This window comes from Stenella coeruleoalba (genome assembly GCF_951394435.1).
Source record: "Stenella coeruleoalba genome assembly, chromosome: 18".
Classification (NCBI taxonomy): domain Eukaryota; kingdom Metazoa; phylum Chordata; class Mammalia; order Artiodactyla; family Delphinidae; genus Stenella; species Stenella coeruleoalba.
In genome coordinates this window covers 7001475-7018478 of record NC_137164.1, presented here as the reverse complement: position 1 = coordinate 7018478, position 17004 = coordinate 7001475, and the positions used below count along the sequence as shown (strand labels likewise).

The window sequence follows — 17004 nt, the reverse complement described above, 5'->3', positions numbered from 1 at the left end:
TTGCACAAAAAGTACCCTTGAGGATATAAAGCAACTCGTATCAGCATGGCTTATAGTACTCCATGTGTTTCTGAGTGTGATTGATTTGCTTGTTAGATAGTGAGGGGAGACTTAATCCAGTATACAAAACAGCCTTTTCTATTACGTAGTGTAGTATCTTGCATTCATCAAAAGTTCAGATATTTGTTGAAAAATTAATATTTTGAACTGACTCTGGAATATATCATACTAAAATATTTGTTTATAATTTTCTGATAGCAAATAACTAAAATTTCTAAAGTTCTTTTTAGAACTGGAACTTATTAAAGGTTAAGTTCTATGGAGTCACGTGATTTATGAAGAGGCACCACTGCAATTCAGTAGGGGAAGGTGGGTCTTGTCAGTAAATGCTTCTGGGTTAATTGAATGTCCATGTGGTGAGGAAAATCTCAACCCCTTACCTCACATCATATAGAAAAACTAATTTGAAATAGATCACCACCTAAAATGTAAAAAGGTAATAAAATAAAACTTCCAGAAGAAAACATGGAAGGGATATTATCATCTTCTTGGGATAGCAAAGATTTATTAAACTGGACAATAAAGCATTAAAGATAAAAGGTCAGTAAGTCAGAATTCTAAAATTATGAACTACTTTTCATCAAGAGATGCACCATTAAGACAAGTCATATACTGGTAGAAAGTTAAAAAAAAAAGGAAAGCCATATACTGGTAGAAGATGTTTGCAAAGCATATGTATGACAAAGGACTTGTATCCAGAATATATAAAGAACAACGATCAGTAAATCAATAAGAAAAAGTCAGGCAACCCAGTTGAAAGAAAATGGACTAAAGACTGGAACAGATACTATACAAAAGAAGATATTCACATGGCTAATAAGCATCTTGTTGAAAAGGTGTTTAACATCTGTAGCCATTCAAGAAAGGCAAGGTAGAACCACAATGAGACACCATTACACCCCACCCCACCCCCAGAATGACTAGGGTGGGACAACTGGCACTCTCGTACGTGGTGATGGGAGTGTAGAATGGCATCACTACTCTGGAATACCGTTGGCTATATTTACTAAAGCTAATCTTACATACACTTTATGATGCAGCTATTCTGCTCCTGGGTACAGATCCCAAAGAAATGAATGCTTCTGTTTACCATGAGGATAATTCCCATATTCATAGAGGCTTTAATAATAAACCTCAAATAGAAAACAGCTCAGGTGTCCATTCACAGAATTGATAAGTTGTATATTTATGCAATAGAATACTCCACAGCAGTGAAGAAAGATAAACGGCTATATACAGGAACATGGATGAATTTCACAGGTAATGTTGAAAGAGTATGTACTATAGGATTCCATTTTATGAAACTAGAACAGGCGAACCTAATCTATGATAGTAAGATCAAAATAATGGTTACCTTTACCAGCTGATATTTACTAACAGGGGCCATGAAAAAAACTTTTGGGGTATTGGGAAATGCTCTTTGTTCTACTGGTGGTTATACAGTACCAAAATTTATTGAGTTGTATACCTAATATATGTACATTTTACTGAATATATGGTATACCTCAATGAAAAATAGATTTAAACAATTCTGTTAAGTATTAATCATCCCCATTTACAGAGGAAGAATATGAGGCTTGTAGATGTTAAGTGATACGCTCATATAATCAGTAATTGGTGGACCTGGGAGTAGGAAGGCACCCAGGGTTTAGGATTCTAAATCTAATGCTAACTCCGGATCACCATGCTGTTTCTCTGTGAAGGGAGGAATCGTGTTTGCAACGTTTTTATGTCAACAGCCAGTGTAGTTCCTGTCCTTATTAGATAAACATATATTTTCTGATTTGAAAAAATAGCAGTCATATATTTGATGAGAGTGGACATTAAAATTCTTAATCATTGGACTTCCCTGGCAGGCCAGTAGCTAAGACACTGCACTCCCAATGCAAGGGGCCCGGGTTCAATCTCTGGTCTGGGAACTTGATCCCGCATGCCACAACTAAAGATCCTGCATGCTGCAACTAAAAAGATGCAGCAATGAAGATCCCACGTGCCGCAACTAAGACCTGAGGCAGCCAAATAAATATTAAAAAAAAAATTCTTGGGCTTCCCTGGTGGTGCAGTGGTTGAGAGTCTGCCTGCCAATGCAGGGGACACGGGTTTGTGCCCCGGTCCAGGAAGATCCCACATGCCGCGGAGAAGCTAGGCCCGTGAACCATGGCCGCTGGGCCTGCGTGTCCGGAGCCTGTGCTCCTCAACGGGAGAGGCCACAACAGTGAGAGGCCCGCGTACGTAAAAAAAAAAAAAAAATTCTTAATCGTTAATTTCAAATAATAAGTCCTCTAATTTCTGTTTAAGCTTTGCTTTCTTGCCTCCTGATTTCTTACCAAATAATTTCTCTTGGACTGAAAGTCTCATATATTGACCCCAAGTCCTTATAGTAAAAATATCAGTATGAACTACTTGGAACTCGTGTTTTTTTTCATTAGCTATGGAGAGGTATGTTTTCCTGTTTAATTCATATAGATTAATGTCATAGCAAAGTAAGAGTATTTTTCTTCCTTTTGCAGAAGTTTCAGTAATTTGATTTATGTTCTTGGGCATATATAAGACCTGTTCCAAATTTCTTTTTCTTATACTAGAATTCTAACAATGTATGAACAAACAGATATAACCAAAGAATTTAGAATAATCATGAAACAGAAAGCTGGAAGAAATAGAAAGAGCTGAATAGATGGGAATCTTAAGAAGGTGCCTGTATAGCAATTGGAGAAAATTGTGATAGTATCTTTGACCCTGTTTCTAAATATGGTGTGGAATGAAGGCATCTTCAGAAGAGGTCTCTTCCCCTTTGATTTCTGGAACCCTGGATGCGTGGTGCTGTCTGACAGACAGTTCTATTTCTGTTGCCCAATCTTTTATGGAGATTTGCCAGGCAGTAATACAGTAGGTTCAACTGAGGATGTGTACTCTGAGCCCACATCACTAGCACATGTGTGTTTCTAGAACATGCCAAAAACTTTGTAGCAACCCTATAATTTCATTTTCTTAGGTGCTCAAATAATTTAATTAGTGGTGTTGTTATATTCATCATATTTAAAGTTTATTAACTACCAAGTAACTAATATGAATAATAAAATTTATGTAAGGAATAAGGAGTTATAATACAGTAGGATCTATGTACCCACCATGGAGTTTAAGATAAAGAACATTAGCATTACCTTGAAGGCCCCCTATGAGCTCCTCTGCATCCTGTTCCCTCCCCTCCTCTTTCAGAGTTAGCCACTGTCCTGGATTTGGGGTTTATCATTCCTTTGCCTTTCTTTATACTTTTAGCACATACATATTAATCTCCACACAGTATCTTGTTTTGCTTAGAATCATACTGTATGTGTTCTTTGAACTTACTTTTTCACTCAACATTGTGGTCCTGAGATTGATCTATTATTATTGCATGTGTCTGTAATTCATGTTCACGTGAATATAGTATCCCATTATGTGAATGTATAATAATTTATGCATCTGTTCTGATACTGGACCTTTGGGTTGTTTCCAGGTGTTTACTATTACAAGCAGTGCTGTAAGAACATTTACATATAATATTGATATTTAATATTGCTTAGAAAGGGAATATTGGCTTTTGGAGGAAGTCAGGCTTATTTGCATATGATAGGGTAAGGCATCTTTCTTCCCATTCCTACGGGGAAATATCCTCCAGTAGGAGAACTGAGCTCAGTGTAGACATGCTACTCTTTTATCTGCAGATTTCCAGTTATTCTCTATATTTGAAATGCTGTAAGCTAGCAGGGTGTCAGCCTGTGTTTGACCATTGGGGCAGAGGCTGACGATGCTGTGCAACCCTACTAATAAAGTCTCTTTTTAAAAAGAGACCAGTAAAAGAAGCCCTGAGACTTATTTTTTACAGCCTGGAAGCTGTCACTGAGTCCTTAAATTGAAGCATGCCATTGGGCAGTGATGCCCTAATGGAGGAAGAAGTACAGAACAGAGTCAAGGGTGTCCTTTGGGAAGCTGACAGTCTGTTTCGAATGTACTATCAAACTGCAGTGAGACGGAACTGAAGACCTGCAAAGCACAGGCACACTTTCTGTGAGACGTGGGACTTGCCACAAATGCCACATCTGGCCTCTTGAGCAGTTTCCTTCAGACCGTTTATGAGCCCGTCAGAATACTGAGTGGCAGGACAAGGTCAGCAGCAGCAAACACCTGGAGTGCAGCCTGTGAACGAGCTTTGACATAATTCTCGCAGCACAGCTTTACTGAACTGGCTGTGTGTGCAATGTGGGCTGCAAGCAGGACTCCTCAGTGACCGCTAAATAGCAAGCTGAGGCGGGAAAGCACAAGCTGAGGAGGCAGAAGAAATGTTTCCAGAGTCCCTGCAGTTCACCCCTCGTCAGCGAGGCCACCGAGCAGCCTGGCACGCAGCTGTAAGGACGGGCTTGCTGTGTGAGCAAGAGCTTCGGGCTGGCTGTGCCTCCAGAAAGCAGGACCACAAACAATGACAGACTATTTAAATAGCAGGCGCAGCTGCTAGCAGAAGGGCAGACTTGACGTGTGTTCTGTGTGGAAGAGATTGTCAGCCGCTTTTTATTGTCTTTGGCCAGGAATCCAATTCAGGAAAGACATTATACATACACAGATATATATATATATATATATATATATATGTATATATAAAACAGTAAAGTTCTGCTCTACTACTTTATACCTCTTCATCAAAACCAAACAGAGGGCTTCCCTGGTGGCGCCGTGGTTGAGAGTCCACCTGCCTATGCAGGGGACGCGGGTTCGTGCCCCGGTCCTGGAAGATCCCACATGCCATTCAGCGGCTGGGCCCGTGAGCCATGGCCGCTGAGCCTGCGCGTCTGGAGCCTGTGCTCCGCAGCGGGAGAGGCCACAGCAGTGAGAGGCCCGCATACCGCAAAAAAAAACCAAAACAAAACAGAAATTCGTTCAAAAAACAATGGTTGCAATGAAATACTAGGAATAGAGCAACATAACATTTTTAGTTTTTTAGTCTTTACCAGTCTCATTACATTTTTACCTTATTGACAGAATACTTAAAAGACTAATAATGCGCTAGAACCAAAACCATAATAATACCTTTAAATTTGAGAGTGCCTTGTAACTATTTCACCAGACACGATTTGCAAGTTCCTTTCCTGTGGATTTTTTCCCCACAAGATTGCTTGTTCATCTTTGTCTCCTCCTAGGGCCTAGCACAGTAGAGGATATATACCTCCTAACAGGTGTGGGTGTTCAGTAAATAACTGTTTAACTGGATTGGACTCCAAGGATTCAGATGTCAGTGTATGGTAACCTAGTAGAAAGACATACACTTTTCACCAGCCTCTCTCATCCTCAGCACTTTCATGTAGCGGTCTAATTCCAGTAGTCTGAAGATGCTGCAATATGTTAACTATTTTTTACCTTGAGTTTTCAACCTTCCTGGTTTTCATCCATTTTCCTGTTTTCCTGAGTTCATTGAGTAATACACATGTGAGACTTTTTCTGATACCAGGAAGAGAAACTCCGTGATGAGTTAGATGAATTAAAAGCATGAAGCTGGAAAAGGGCTAAGAATAGATTTTGGCACATGGGTGGAAAAGGAACACACATATGGGATGTGAAGGGCTGCAAATACAGGCAGAGCTGTAAAGAGAGTAAAGGTAGGAAAACAGAGGCAGAGGCAGTTCAGGGAGGAAGAACTAAAAGCTTAGACACAAAGTGATGGAGTCTCCCCCAACACCCAGAGAGAGGCAAATAAATACTGTTCTGAGAAGCCCCATAATTTCACTATTTGAAGAAGACATGTTTCACATTACATTAGACAAAATATGCCACTTTGTAAGCATAATTATATTTATGTATTTATCAAAATTCTTTCTTAAAATTGCTGTATAATTGACATGTATTAATTAGTTTCAGGTGTACAACATAATGATTCAATATTTGTGTATATTGTGAAATGATCACCACCATAAATAGAATTAACATCCTTTGCCACATATAGTTATCAAAATTCTTGATTCCCATTTGGGGGCCTGTATAATTTGAATGATCCTGCGATTTTTGACACCCTCAAAGCATGAGTAATATTTTTACACATAAACTTTGCACATAAATTAAGAAGATTTCATTAAGCCCTGCTGTTTGTAATTTGATGAATGAAATGGTTTTTCCAACATGGAAGCAGAGAAAATCATTTTGGTTGTAAAGGATAAACTAGTAAGCTATGCAAATAAATATATTTTGAATTCTTGTCCTTTCAGCTTTTAATGATTTTTTTTTAAAGTTACTTATTTGGCTTAGGACAGTAATGAATAAAGGAATTGATTTTCTGTTAACACTATTAAGGTTATTAGATAGGAATAGTCTGTATTGCCCTCTATTGGTGAATGTTATTTTTGACAAAATAATTGCTGCTGTATGTGTCATTTATACGTATTTAATGTTTGTATCAACCAGTATACTTTACAGAAAAGCACTTTAAAAACTGACCTAAGAGTTGTAGCCGTGAATTGGCAAAAGGGGGAAAAATTGACCTTGTGGGCTTATTGATTTAATAGTTTTATTGACTAATGTAGTATTGAAATACTTTTGCCTTTGATTAATTTTAATTTTATGTATTTATTTTTTTGTCAGAGCTCCACCTCAGATAAGGCGTCCCAATCGAGAAGTAAGACCTCTGAGGAAAGAAATGCCAGGAGGAGGAGCCCGGGGACCTGTAGGCCGAGCACATCCTATATCAAAGAGTGAAAAACCCTCTACAAGTAGGGACAAGGATTGTAGAGCAAGAGGGAGAGATGACAAGGCAAGACTACCTCTTTGTAACCCACTCACTTTAAGCCCGTGATGCTTGTTGCTTATTATATTTTTAGTGGGCTTTTCAGAGGACCCTGGTTTTGACATGGAAGAGGTTTTTTAAAAAACTTTGAATCAAAAACCTATGCAGTCTTTGCATTTTGAAGGCCATTCTGTACTGTCAGTAACCTCAGAGGTGTATATATTTCTTAACACACACACACAGAAATCTTAAGTAAAATGGAGCTTTTCATTCTTTGAATTTCAAAATTGTATTAAATATCATCACAATTCTGATAATTAAAGATAAAAAATGACAAAATTAAATAGGAAATAATTTTGAATCTTAAATAGTAGTCCACGTTCACTTAGAGGAGGATGAGGAGGTAGTTTGTATTTTCTTTTTTTCCCACCCCCCTGCGGCTTTCCCCCTTGGTGTCCATACGTTTGTTCTCTACATCTATGTCTCAACTTCTGCCCTGCAAACAGGTTCATCTGTACCATTTTTCTAGGTTCCACATACATGCGTTAATATACGATATTTGTTTTTCTCTTTCTGACTTACTTCACTCTGTATGACAGTCTCTAAATCCATCCACGTCTCAACAAATGACCTAATTTCATTCCTTTTTATGGCTGAGTAATATTCCACTGTATATATGTACCACATCTTCTTTATCCATTCCTCTGTCGATGGGCATTTAGGTTGCTTCCATGACCTGGCTATTGTAAATAGGGCTGCAGTGCACATTGGGGTGCATGACTCTTTCTGAATTATGGTTTTCTCTGGGTATATGCCCAGTAGTGGGATTGCTGGATCATATGGTAATTCTATTTTTAGTTTTTTAAGGAACCTCCGTACTGTTCTCCATAGTGGCTGTACCCATTTACATTCCCACCAACAGTGCAAGAGGGTTCCCTTTTCTCCACACCCTCTCCAGCATTTGTTGTTTGTAGATTTTCTGATGATGCCCATTCTAACTGGTGTGAGGTGATACCTCATTGTAGTTTTGATTTGCATTTCTCTAATAATTAGTGATGTTGAGCAGCTTTTCATGTGCTTCTTGGCCATCTGTATGTCTTCTTTGGAGAAATGTCTATTTAGGTCTTCTGCCCATTTTTTGATTGGGTTGTTTATTTCTTTAATATTGAGCTGCATGAGCTGTTTATATATTTTGGAGATTAATCCTTTGTCCGTTGATGCGTTTGTGAATATTTTCTCCCATTCTGAGGGTTGTCTTTTCATCTTGTTTATGGTTTCCTTTGCTTTGCAAAAGCTTTTAAGTTTCATTAGGTCCCATTTGTTTATTTTTGTTTTTATTTCCATTACTCTAGGAGGTGGATCAAAAAAGATCTTGCTGTGATTTATGTCAAAGAGTGTTCTTCCTATGTTTTCCTCTAAGAGTTTTATAGTGTCTGGTCTTAGATTTAGGTCTCGAATCCATTTTGAGTTTATTTTTGTGTATGGTGTTAGGGAGTGTTCTAATTTCATTCTTTAACGTGTAGCTGTCCAGTTTTCCCAGCACCACTTATTGAAGAGACTGTCTTTTCTCCATTGTATATCTTTGCCTCCTTTGTCATGGATTAGTTGACCATACGTGCGTGGGTTTATCTCTGGGCTTTCTATCTTGTTCCATTGAGCTATGTTTCTGATTTTGTGCCAGTACCATATTGTCTTGATTACTGTAGCTTTGTAGTATGGTCTGAAGTCAGGGAGTCTGATTCCTCCAGCTCCGTTTTTTCCCCTCAAGACTGCTTTGGCTATTCGGGGTCTTTTGTGTCTCCATACAAATTTTGAGATGATTTGTTCTAGTTCCGTAAAAAATGCCATTGGTAATTTGATATGGATTGCATTGAATCTGTAGATTGCTTTGGGTAATATAGTCATTTTCACAATATTGATTTTTCCAATCCAAGAACATGGTATATCTCTCCATCTGTTTGTATCATCTTTAATTTCTTTCATCAGTGTCTTATAGTTTTCTGCATACAGGTCTTTTGTGTCCCTAGGTAGTTTATTCCTAGATATTTTATTCTTTTTGTTGCAGTGGTAAATGGGAGTGTTTCCATAATTTCTCTTTCAGATTTTTCATCATTAGTGTATAGGAATGCAAGAGATTTCTGTGCATTAATTTTGTATCCTGCAACTTTACCAAATTCATTGATTAGCTCTAGTAGTCTTCTGGTGGCATTTTTAGGATTCTCTGTGTATAGTATCATGTAATCTGCAAACACTGACAGTTTTACTTCTTCTTTTCCAATTTGTATTTCTTTTATTTCTTTTTCTTCTCTGATTGCTGTGGCTAGGACTTCCAAAACTATGTTGAATAATAGTGGTGACAGTGGACATCCGTGTCTCATTCCTGATCTTAGAGGAAATGCTTTCAGTTTTTCACCATTGAGAATGATGTTGGCCGTGGGTTTGTCATATATTATTATGTTGAGGTAGGTTCCTTCTTTGCCCACTTCTTGGAGAGTTTTTATCATAAATGGGTGTTGAATTTTGTCAAAAGCTTTTTCTGCATCTATTGAGGTGATCATATGGTTTTTATTCTTCAATTTGTTAATATGGTGTATCACATTGATTGATTTGCATATATTGAAGAATCCTTGCATCCCTGGGATAAATCCCACTTGATCATGGTGTATGATCCTTTTAATGTGTTGTTGGATTCTGTTTGCTAGTATTTTGTTGAGGATTTTTGCATCTATATTCATCAGTGATATTGGTCTGTAATTTTCTTTTTTTGTAGTATCTTTGTCTGGTTTTGGTATCAGGGTGATGGTGGCCTCATAGAATGAGTTTGGAGTGTTCCTTCCTCTGTAATTTTTTGGAAGAGTTTGAGAAGGATCGGTGTTAGCTCTTCTCTAAATGTTTGATAGAATTCACCTGTGAAGCCATCTGGTCCTGGACTTTTGTTTGTTGGAAGATTTTTAATCACAGTTTCAATTTCATTACTTGTGATTGGTCTGTTCATATTTTCTGTTTTCTTCTGGTTCAGTCTTGGAAGGTTATACCTTTCTAAGAATTTGTCCATTTCTTCCAGGTTGTCCATTTTGTTGGCATAGAGTTGCTTGTAGTAGTCTCTTAGGGTGCTTTGTATTTCTGTGGTGTCTGTTGTAACTTCTCCTTTTTCATTTCTAATTTTATTGATTTGAGTCCTCTCCCTCTTTTTCTTGATGACTCTGGCTAATGTTTTATCAATTTTGTTTATCTTCTCCAAGAACCAGCTTTTAGCTTTATTGATCTTTGCTCTTGTTCTCTTTGTTTCTATTTCATTTATTTCTGCTCTGATCATTATGATTTCTTTCCTTCTGCTAACTTTGGGTTTTGTTTGTTCTTCTTTCTCTAGTTCCTTTAGGTGTAAGGTTAGATTGTTTATTTGAGATTTTTCTTGTTTCTTGAGGTAGACCTGTATGACTATAAACTTCCTTCTTAGAACTGCTTTTGCTGCATCTCATAGGTTTTGGATCATCGTGTTTTCATTGTCATTTGTCTCTAGGTATTTTTTGATTTCCTCTTTGATTTCTTCAGTGATCTCTTGGTTATTTAGTAACGTATTGTTTAGCCTCCATGTGTATGTGATTTTTACATTTTTTTCCCTGTAATTCATTTCTAATCACATAGTGTTGTGGTCAGAAAAAATGCTTGATATGATTTCAATTTTCTTAAAATTACTGAGGCTTGATTTGTGACCCAGGATATGATCGATCCTGGAGAATGTTCCATGCGCACTTGAGAAGGAAGTGTAATCTGCTGTTTTTGGATGGAATGTCCTATCAGTTAAATCTATCTGGTCTATTGTATCATTTAAAGCTTCTGTTTCCTTATTTATTTTCATTATGGATAATCTGTCCATTGGTGCAAGTGAGGTGTTAAAGGCCCCCACTATTATTGTGTTACTGTCGATTTCCTCTTTTATAGCTGTTAGCAGTTGCCTTATGTATTGAGGTTCTCCTATGTTGGGTGCATACATATTTATAATTGTTATATCTTCTTGGAATGATCATTATGTAGTGTCCTTCCTTGTCTCTTGTAACATTCTTTATTTTAAAGTCTATTTTATCTGATATGAGTATTGCTACTCCAGCTTTCTTCAGATTTCTGTTTGCCTGGAATATCTTTTTCCATCCCCTCACTTTCAGTCTGTATGTGTCCCTAGGTCTGAAGTGGGTCTCTTGTAGACAGCATATATATGGCTCTTGTTTTTGTATCCATTCAGCAAGCCTCTGTCTTTTGGTTGGAGCATTTAATCCATTCACGTTTAAGGTAATTATCGATATGTATGTTCCTATTACCATTTTCTTAATGGTTTTGTTTTTGTGGATCCTTTTCCTCTCTTGTGTTTCCCACTTAGAGAAGTTCCTTTAGCATTTGTTGTAGAGCTGGTTTGGTGGTGCTGAATTCTCTTAGCCTTTGCTTGTCTGTAAAGCTTTTGATTTCTCCATTGAATCTGAATGAGATCCTTGCGGGGTAGAGTAATCTTGATTGTAGGTTCTTCCCTTTCATCACTTTAAGTATATCATGCCACTCCCTTCTGGCTTGTAGAGTTTCTGCTGAGAAATCAGCTGTTAACCTTATGGGAGTTCCCTTGTATGTTATTTGTCGTTTTTCCTTTGCTGCTTTCAATAATTTTTCTTTGTCTTTAATTTTTGCCAGTTTGATTACTATGTGTCTTGGCGTGTTTCTCCTTGGGTTTATCCTGTATAGGACTCACTGCGCTTCCTGGACTTGGGTGGCTATTTCCTTTCCCATGTTAGGGAAGTTTTCGACTATAATCTCTTTGAATATTTTCTTTGGTCCTTTCTCTCTCTCTTCTCCTTCTGGGACCCCTATAATGTGAATGTTGTTGCATTTAATGTTGTCCCAGAGGTCTCTTAGGCTGTCTTCATTTCTTTTCATTCTTTTTTCTTTATTCTGTTCTGCAACAGTGAATTCCACCATTCTGTCTTCCAGGTCACTTATCTGTTCTTCTGCCTCAGTTATTCTGCTATTGATTCCTTCTAGTGTATTTTTCATTTCAGTTATTGTGTTGTTCATCTCTGTTTGTTTGTTCTTTAATTCTTCTAGATTTGTTTTAAACATTTATTGCATCTTCTCGATCTTTGCCTCCATTCTTTTTCCAAGGTCCTGGATCATCTTCACTGTCATTATTCTGAATTCTTTTTCTGTAAGGTTGCCTATCTCCACTTCATTTAGTTGTTTTTCTGGGATTTTATCTTGTTCCTTCATCTGGTACATAGCCCTCTGCCTTTTCATCTTGTCTGTCTTTCTGTGAATGTGCTTTTTGTTCCACAGTCTACAGTATTGTAGTTCTTCTTGCTTCTGCTGTCTGCCCTCTAAAATGGAGCTTTTTTTTGGCCAGATTTTAGTTCCCCGACCAGGGATCGAGCCTGTGCCCCCTGCAGTGGAAGTGCAGAGTCCTAACCACTGGACCACCAGGGAAGTCCTGAGCGTTTATAGAAATATTCAAAATAAAGTTTTAAAACTTAAAAAGTATTTTAACTAGTATTCTGAATTAAAATGAAAACATAATTGTAGGGGAAAGATTTATAAGGAAGTAGATGTGTCTACAGTGTTCACAGAATAAGATGATAGATACGCTTTACTATTGATAAAAATTTTTTAAACTTTGATTTATCTTTAAATTTTAGAGTAAAACAAGATTTTTTTTCTTAATGAGAAAATTTCCTTTGGTTTGGGTTCAGTATGTACTTTTACTTTATCTGGGAAATTGATTGGTGAATAAACATAATACAGGGTAGAAATTCTGTGCTGTCCTTAAAATGGACTTTAGGAAAATATGCTGAAAATAATTTTTCAGAGTAAGGAGCCAGGATGACCTGACGTTTCTCTTAGCCTTAATTTTAATGAAAAGACAAAAATAAATTTTTAGTGATAGCATTTCCTGTTTCCTTTATGATGTCATAAATGAATGAGGATGTTATTGAATTGCCACAGAGAAGTTTTATTTTCCTAGCTAGGGGTCCTATATGTCATCACATTTATGCTGTGATATTTATTGTGAAAATACAGCTTATAACTAATAGCAAATGGTTATCCTTAAAAATTACATACTATATTTGAATATTTTTACTCTCTATGATTTCAGTCAGTGGTAAGGACTCTACACAGACCAACTTCCTACACCTTGTGGTTTTTTAGACCATAATGGAATAAAACTGATGTTTTCTGAGTATTTCTATTCAGGAGATAGAGCCAAAGACATATTCTCTCTACCTCGCTAGGACACTGAAAATGAATTAGATTTTTTTATGTTTGTAATTTGTTCAAGCTATTATGTCATAAAACAGTAAGTGATTCCATTTCAGATCCTTTTGGGATTAGTGAGGGGTACTAATAAATAAATAAATTTTCCTGCTGATGAAATTGAACTGGTTCTCCCCATTACAAAAGCCGCATAATGGATACTTAAAAATCTGTGTCTTATATATCATCTTTGTTTCTTCCTCTGTTCTTCATTTTTGTGCTGCTAACCTTGGTTTGCAGTTTAGAGAATAAGGTGGTGGCTGAAGTCCACCCATCACTCTGCTAGTAGCTTTTAGATAAACTTTTAGAACCAGGTAAGGAACTTTCAGTCTTTATCTTACCTTCACATAACACAAGGGAAGGATATTGGTCGTGGTTTATTGGATGCTTCCCTGCTAGGTACCATTTGGAGTGATTACACAATAATTTATGAAATAGTCCCAAGTAGTAGGCAGTCATTTTATCCCCATTTTTACAAATGAAGAAACTGAGATAGAGCTAAAGTATCTTATCCAAAGTCATAGAGTAAGGAGTGGAGCTTTGGGAATCACAGATCTTTTTCCTCTTTATTTTAGTATTTTTCATATTATGTAGTATCCCTACCAAATTAGATTAAAAGTCTGGTTGGATTTGAAAAGAGTTCCAGAAAAATTAAATAAATGTTGATTTTAAAATGGGATTCTTAAGCAAAGAACAAAACAGCCAGGCAGCATTTGTTGAATGTCAGATAAATTTCTCTGGATATTGTAAATTGTCTTTTACTTAAAAAGTTCCAAATAATTTTCTAAATCTTAGTTGTTCTTCATTCACATGTAAGTACTCAGAATGTCACTGGAAAATAAGCCCTTTAATAAAAGAAAAAGAAGAGTTGTTTGAAGATAAAAGAGACTTTCTGAGTCACTCTGGAAACAAAAGGGATTACAATTAAAAAAAAAACTCATAGAAACTTCATTAGAATTTGAAAGGTGTGCTTGGTTCAGTTATGATCATTGTAAGCACTCAGATATTCATTAGAATACTGGAGTCCTTAAATTCACTGGAAGCGGTGATAGGGTTTGAGGCAGTTCAGATGAAACTGACAGATATCCATTGCCATTGAAAGCTAATTTGAAATCGAGTACTGAAGGGTACTCAGTGTTGTTGGTTTTTTTAAATCAGCTTTGTGTGTTGCAACCAGCTTAAAAAGAAAAATGAAATAGACTAGAAAATTCAGACTGCATTGCCCATTATAAGAACAGTATTATTTTGAGAAAAAAATTTGTTATATAAGTATGTAAAAATTTAGTTATATATTTGTATACACTAGCTCATGATCTAAGATGAATTTATTACTTTGTGTCATGGTCAAAAGTTTGAAAGCTGCTTTTCTGCTCTAGCCACTTAACTTTATAGATGTTAAAAAAAGAGAGGACAGGAGAAATTACATGTTTTGCTTAAGACTCTCAGTATCTTTGGATGCTTAGTTTAGTCTTGTGAACTGTATGAGGAAACAGCTAGTAAGAAAAGCAGTAGCAACAGGTCTCACTCTGCCTTGAGCATTCTTAACCTGTCCCAGTCCTCCCTACAAATTCCTGTGAACTCAGGGTTATTTTCCCTGTACTGTGTACGAAGAAATTGAGACACTGAAGTTACAACTGCAAGTAGGTGGTGGAACTAGGATTTGAACTCTAATACCTGAGCTTTTAACCATTATGCTATGCAGCCTCTTATTTGAAAGTGCTTGCTGTCTTATTTTAATGTATCACAAATATCTATTTCTTTTAAGAGTACCAGTTCACTTTCTGAGAGTGATTAAATCTTTTTCTTCTTTTTTTTTTTAAACTGCTAACAGGCTTCAAGTTAGGTCCAATCTTAAAAATGCTATTTTTCAATAAATAACAGTCACTGTGTATGGTGATCTGTTATTCAAGCCTTACAGTTTTTTCCCCTGAGGTACAGAGTCATCATGAGGCCAGTTTGTTACGCCATTTACTTAATGTACCTTTATTAAGTGCATACTTTGTGTTAGTCATACTTCTAGGTACTAGGAAGGCAAACTTTAATATGTGACTCCTGGCCTCAAGTTGATTGTTATTGATGAGAGGGAATCAGATGAATAAATGAACCTTTACAGCCATATTTTTTAGTCTTATTTGAATGTACCTGAGAAAAAATGGTTATTTTTATTTTACTATCTAAGTCTAGAGTCAGTGTAGAAATATACATAGAAATAACAAATGCATTTTTTAATTTAAAAAGGATAGTCTAAAAGTAAAATATTAGGTAACAGAATAGATGTTTTGATATTATAAACCAAAAATAAATTTAATTAATAAAATTCTGATTCTCAAGTATTTATAAGACTATGGCTTTATGGTTAATTAACTCTTAGTGAAATGAGCAGTGCTTCCATTATGATCTCATGATTAAAGCTGTATGTGCTTTTAGATAGAATTCAAATTAAAGTATGGTAAATCATCTTCAGAGACTTAATTTAAAGCTATTAAACTTAAAGGACTTCATTTCATTGAATTATAACAAATGGCCATTTTTTGAATATTTTCCTTCTCTGATTAAATGTAGGGATGTCTGATATGGAGAGACATTGTAAACTGGGTTGGAGTATTCTTTTAAATTTATTTATTTATTTATGGCTGTGTTGGGTCTTCGTTTCTGTGTGAGGGCTTTCTCTAGTTGTGGCAAGCGGGGGCCACTCTTCATGGCGGTGCGCGGGTCTCTCACTATCGCGGCCTCTCTTGTTGCGGAGCACAGGTTCCAGATGCGCAGGCCCAGTAGTTGTGGCTCACGGGCCCAGTTGCTCCACGGCATGTGGGATCCTCCCAGACCAGGGCTCGAACCCGTGTCCCCTGCATTGGCAGGCAGATTCTCAACCACTGCGCCACCAGGGAAGCCCCTGGAGTATTCTTTTGAGAACTGTTGATCGGTGGTTATACAAGTGAACAGTGACTTAAAAAAATCTTTTTATTGAAGAAAAGTGTATACATTATAAGGGTATATTTGATGAATGATGATCATCTAACCAGCAGTGTACTGGTAAACGTTTAATAACTAATTTTCTGAAGAAAAAAAAAGCGTATGTGTATATAAACACGTACATATACACACACAAATTTATTATAAATCTGACTGATATAAAGGATGTGCAGCATATAATTTACAAATAATAAAATATACAGTACTCTTTAGTGTAAACTTTATAGAGCCAATGGACTCTCACCGAATGCCTTTGCTGCTTTTTGCTTAACTCTTGCAAATGTAGGTACCTATGGTTGCAGTTGACAGATGATTAGGAATGTAGTTCTGTTAGGATATTGGTTGATATTTTGTTTTTATTAATGAGTCAGATGAAAGCGAAACAACAGAAACATATGTGGGAACTTCACTCATTGATCAATCACTTGAGCAACTTTGATGAATCAGATCATGGTTTTCAAATACTGGAAAATTATTTCCTTCATTTTTTGTGCTATTTACATTGTAACAACTATAGAAATGACACACTTTTAAATGTAATATTTTCCCCATTACTTTAAGTCTAGACAGTTAACAAAACAAGAAATCAAGCCCTGTTTTGTAGCATTTTCTGGTTTCTCTGGTATAAATACTTTCACTATGATGGATTTCAAGCTACCAACAGGAGGTCACTGAACTCAGAGTCAAGATAAGATGGGTAGTAGCCTACCATTCTATAGTGTAGACACAGTAGACTTAAGTAACCTTAAGTGCATAGGTAATAGTTAAATAGTTAGAAGTGAGGAGTTTTGAGTAATTACCACTGCTGTTTTTAATATAATTTATTCTGTTTGTGTAATTTAATTTTTATCAATGGCTGTTTTTTATAGAAAAATTCCTGCAAATTTAATAATTGGCTCTTACAAACCAGTAAGAGTCCGCTTCGGCTGACTGCGTTT

General features: G+C 36.5%; 1 protein-coding gene across 1 annotated transcript in view; it reads left to right on the top strand.

Moving 5' to 3' along the window:
* Nucleotides 1-17004, top strand: part of KATNAL1 (katanin catalytic subunit A1 like 1) — a 75966-nt gene that overhangs the window by 23998 nt on the left and 34964 nt on the right. Inside the window, exon 4 of the mRNA XM_079902849.1 lies at nucleotides 6664-6832. Within this exon, the coding sequence (XP_079758975.1) occupies nucleotides 6664-6832 (169 nt within the window). The remainder of the gene's footprint in view (nucleotides 1-6663; nucleotides 6833-17004) is intronic.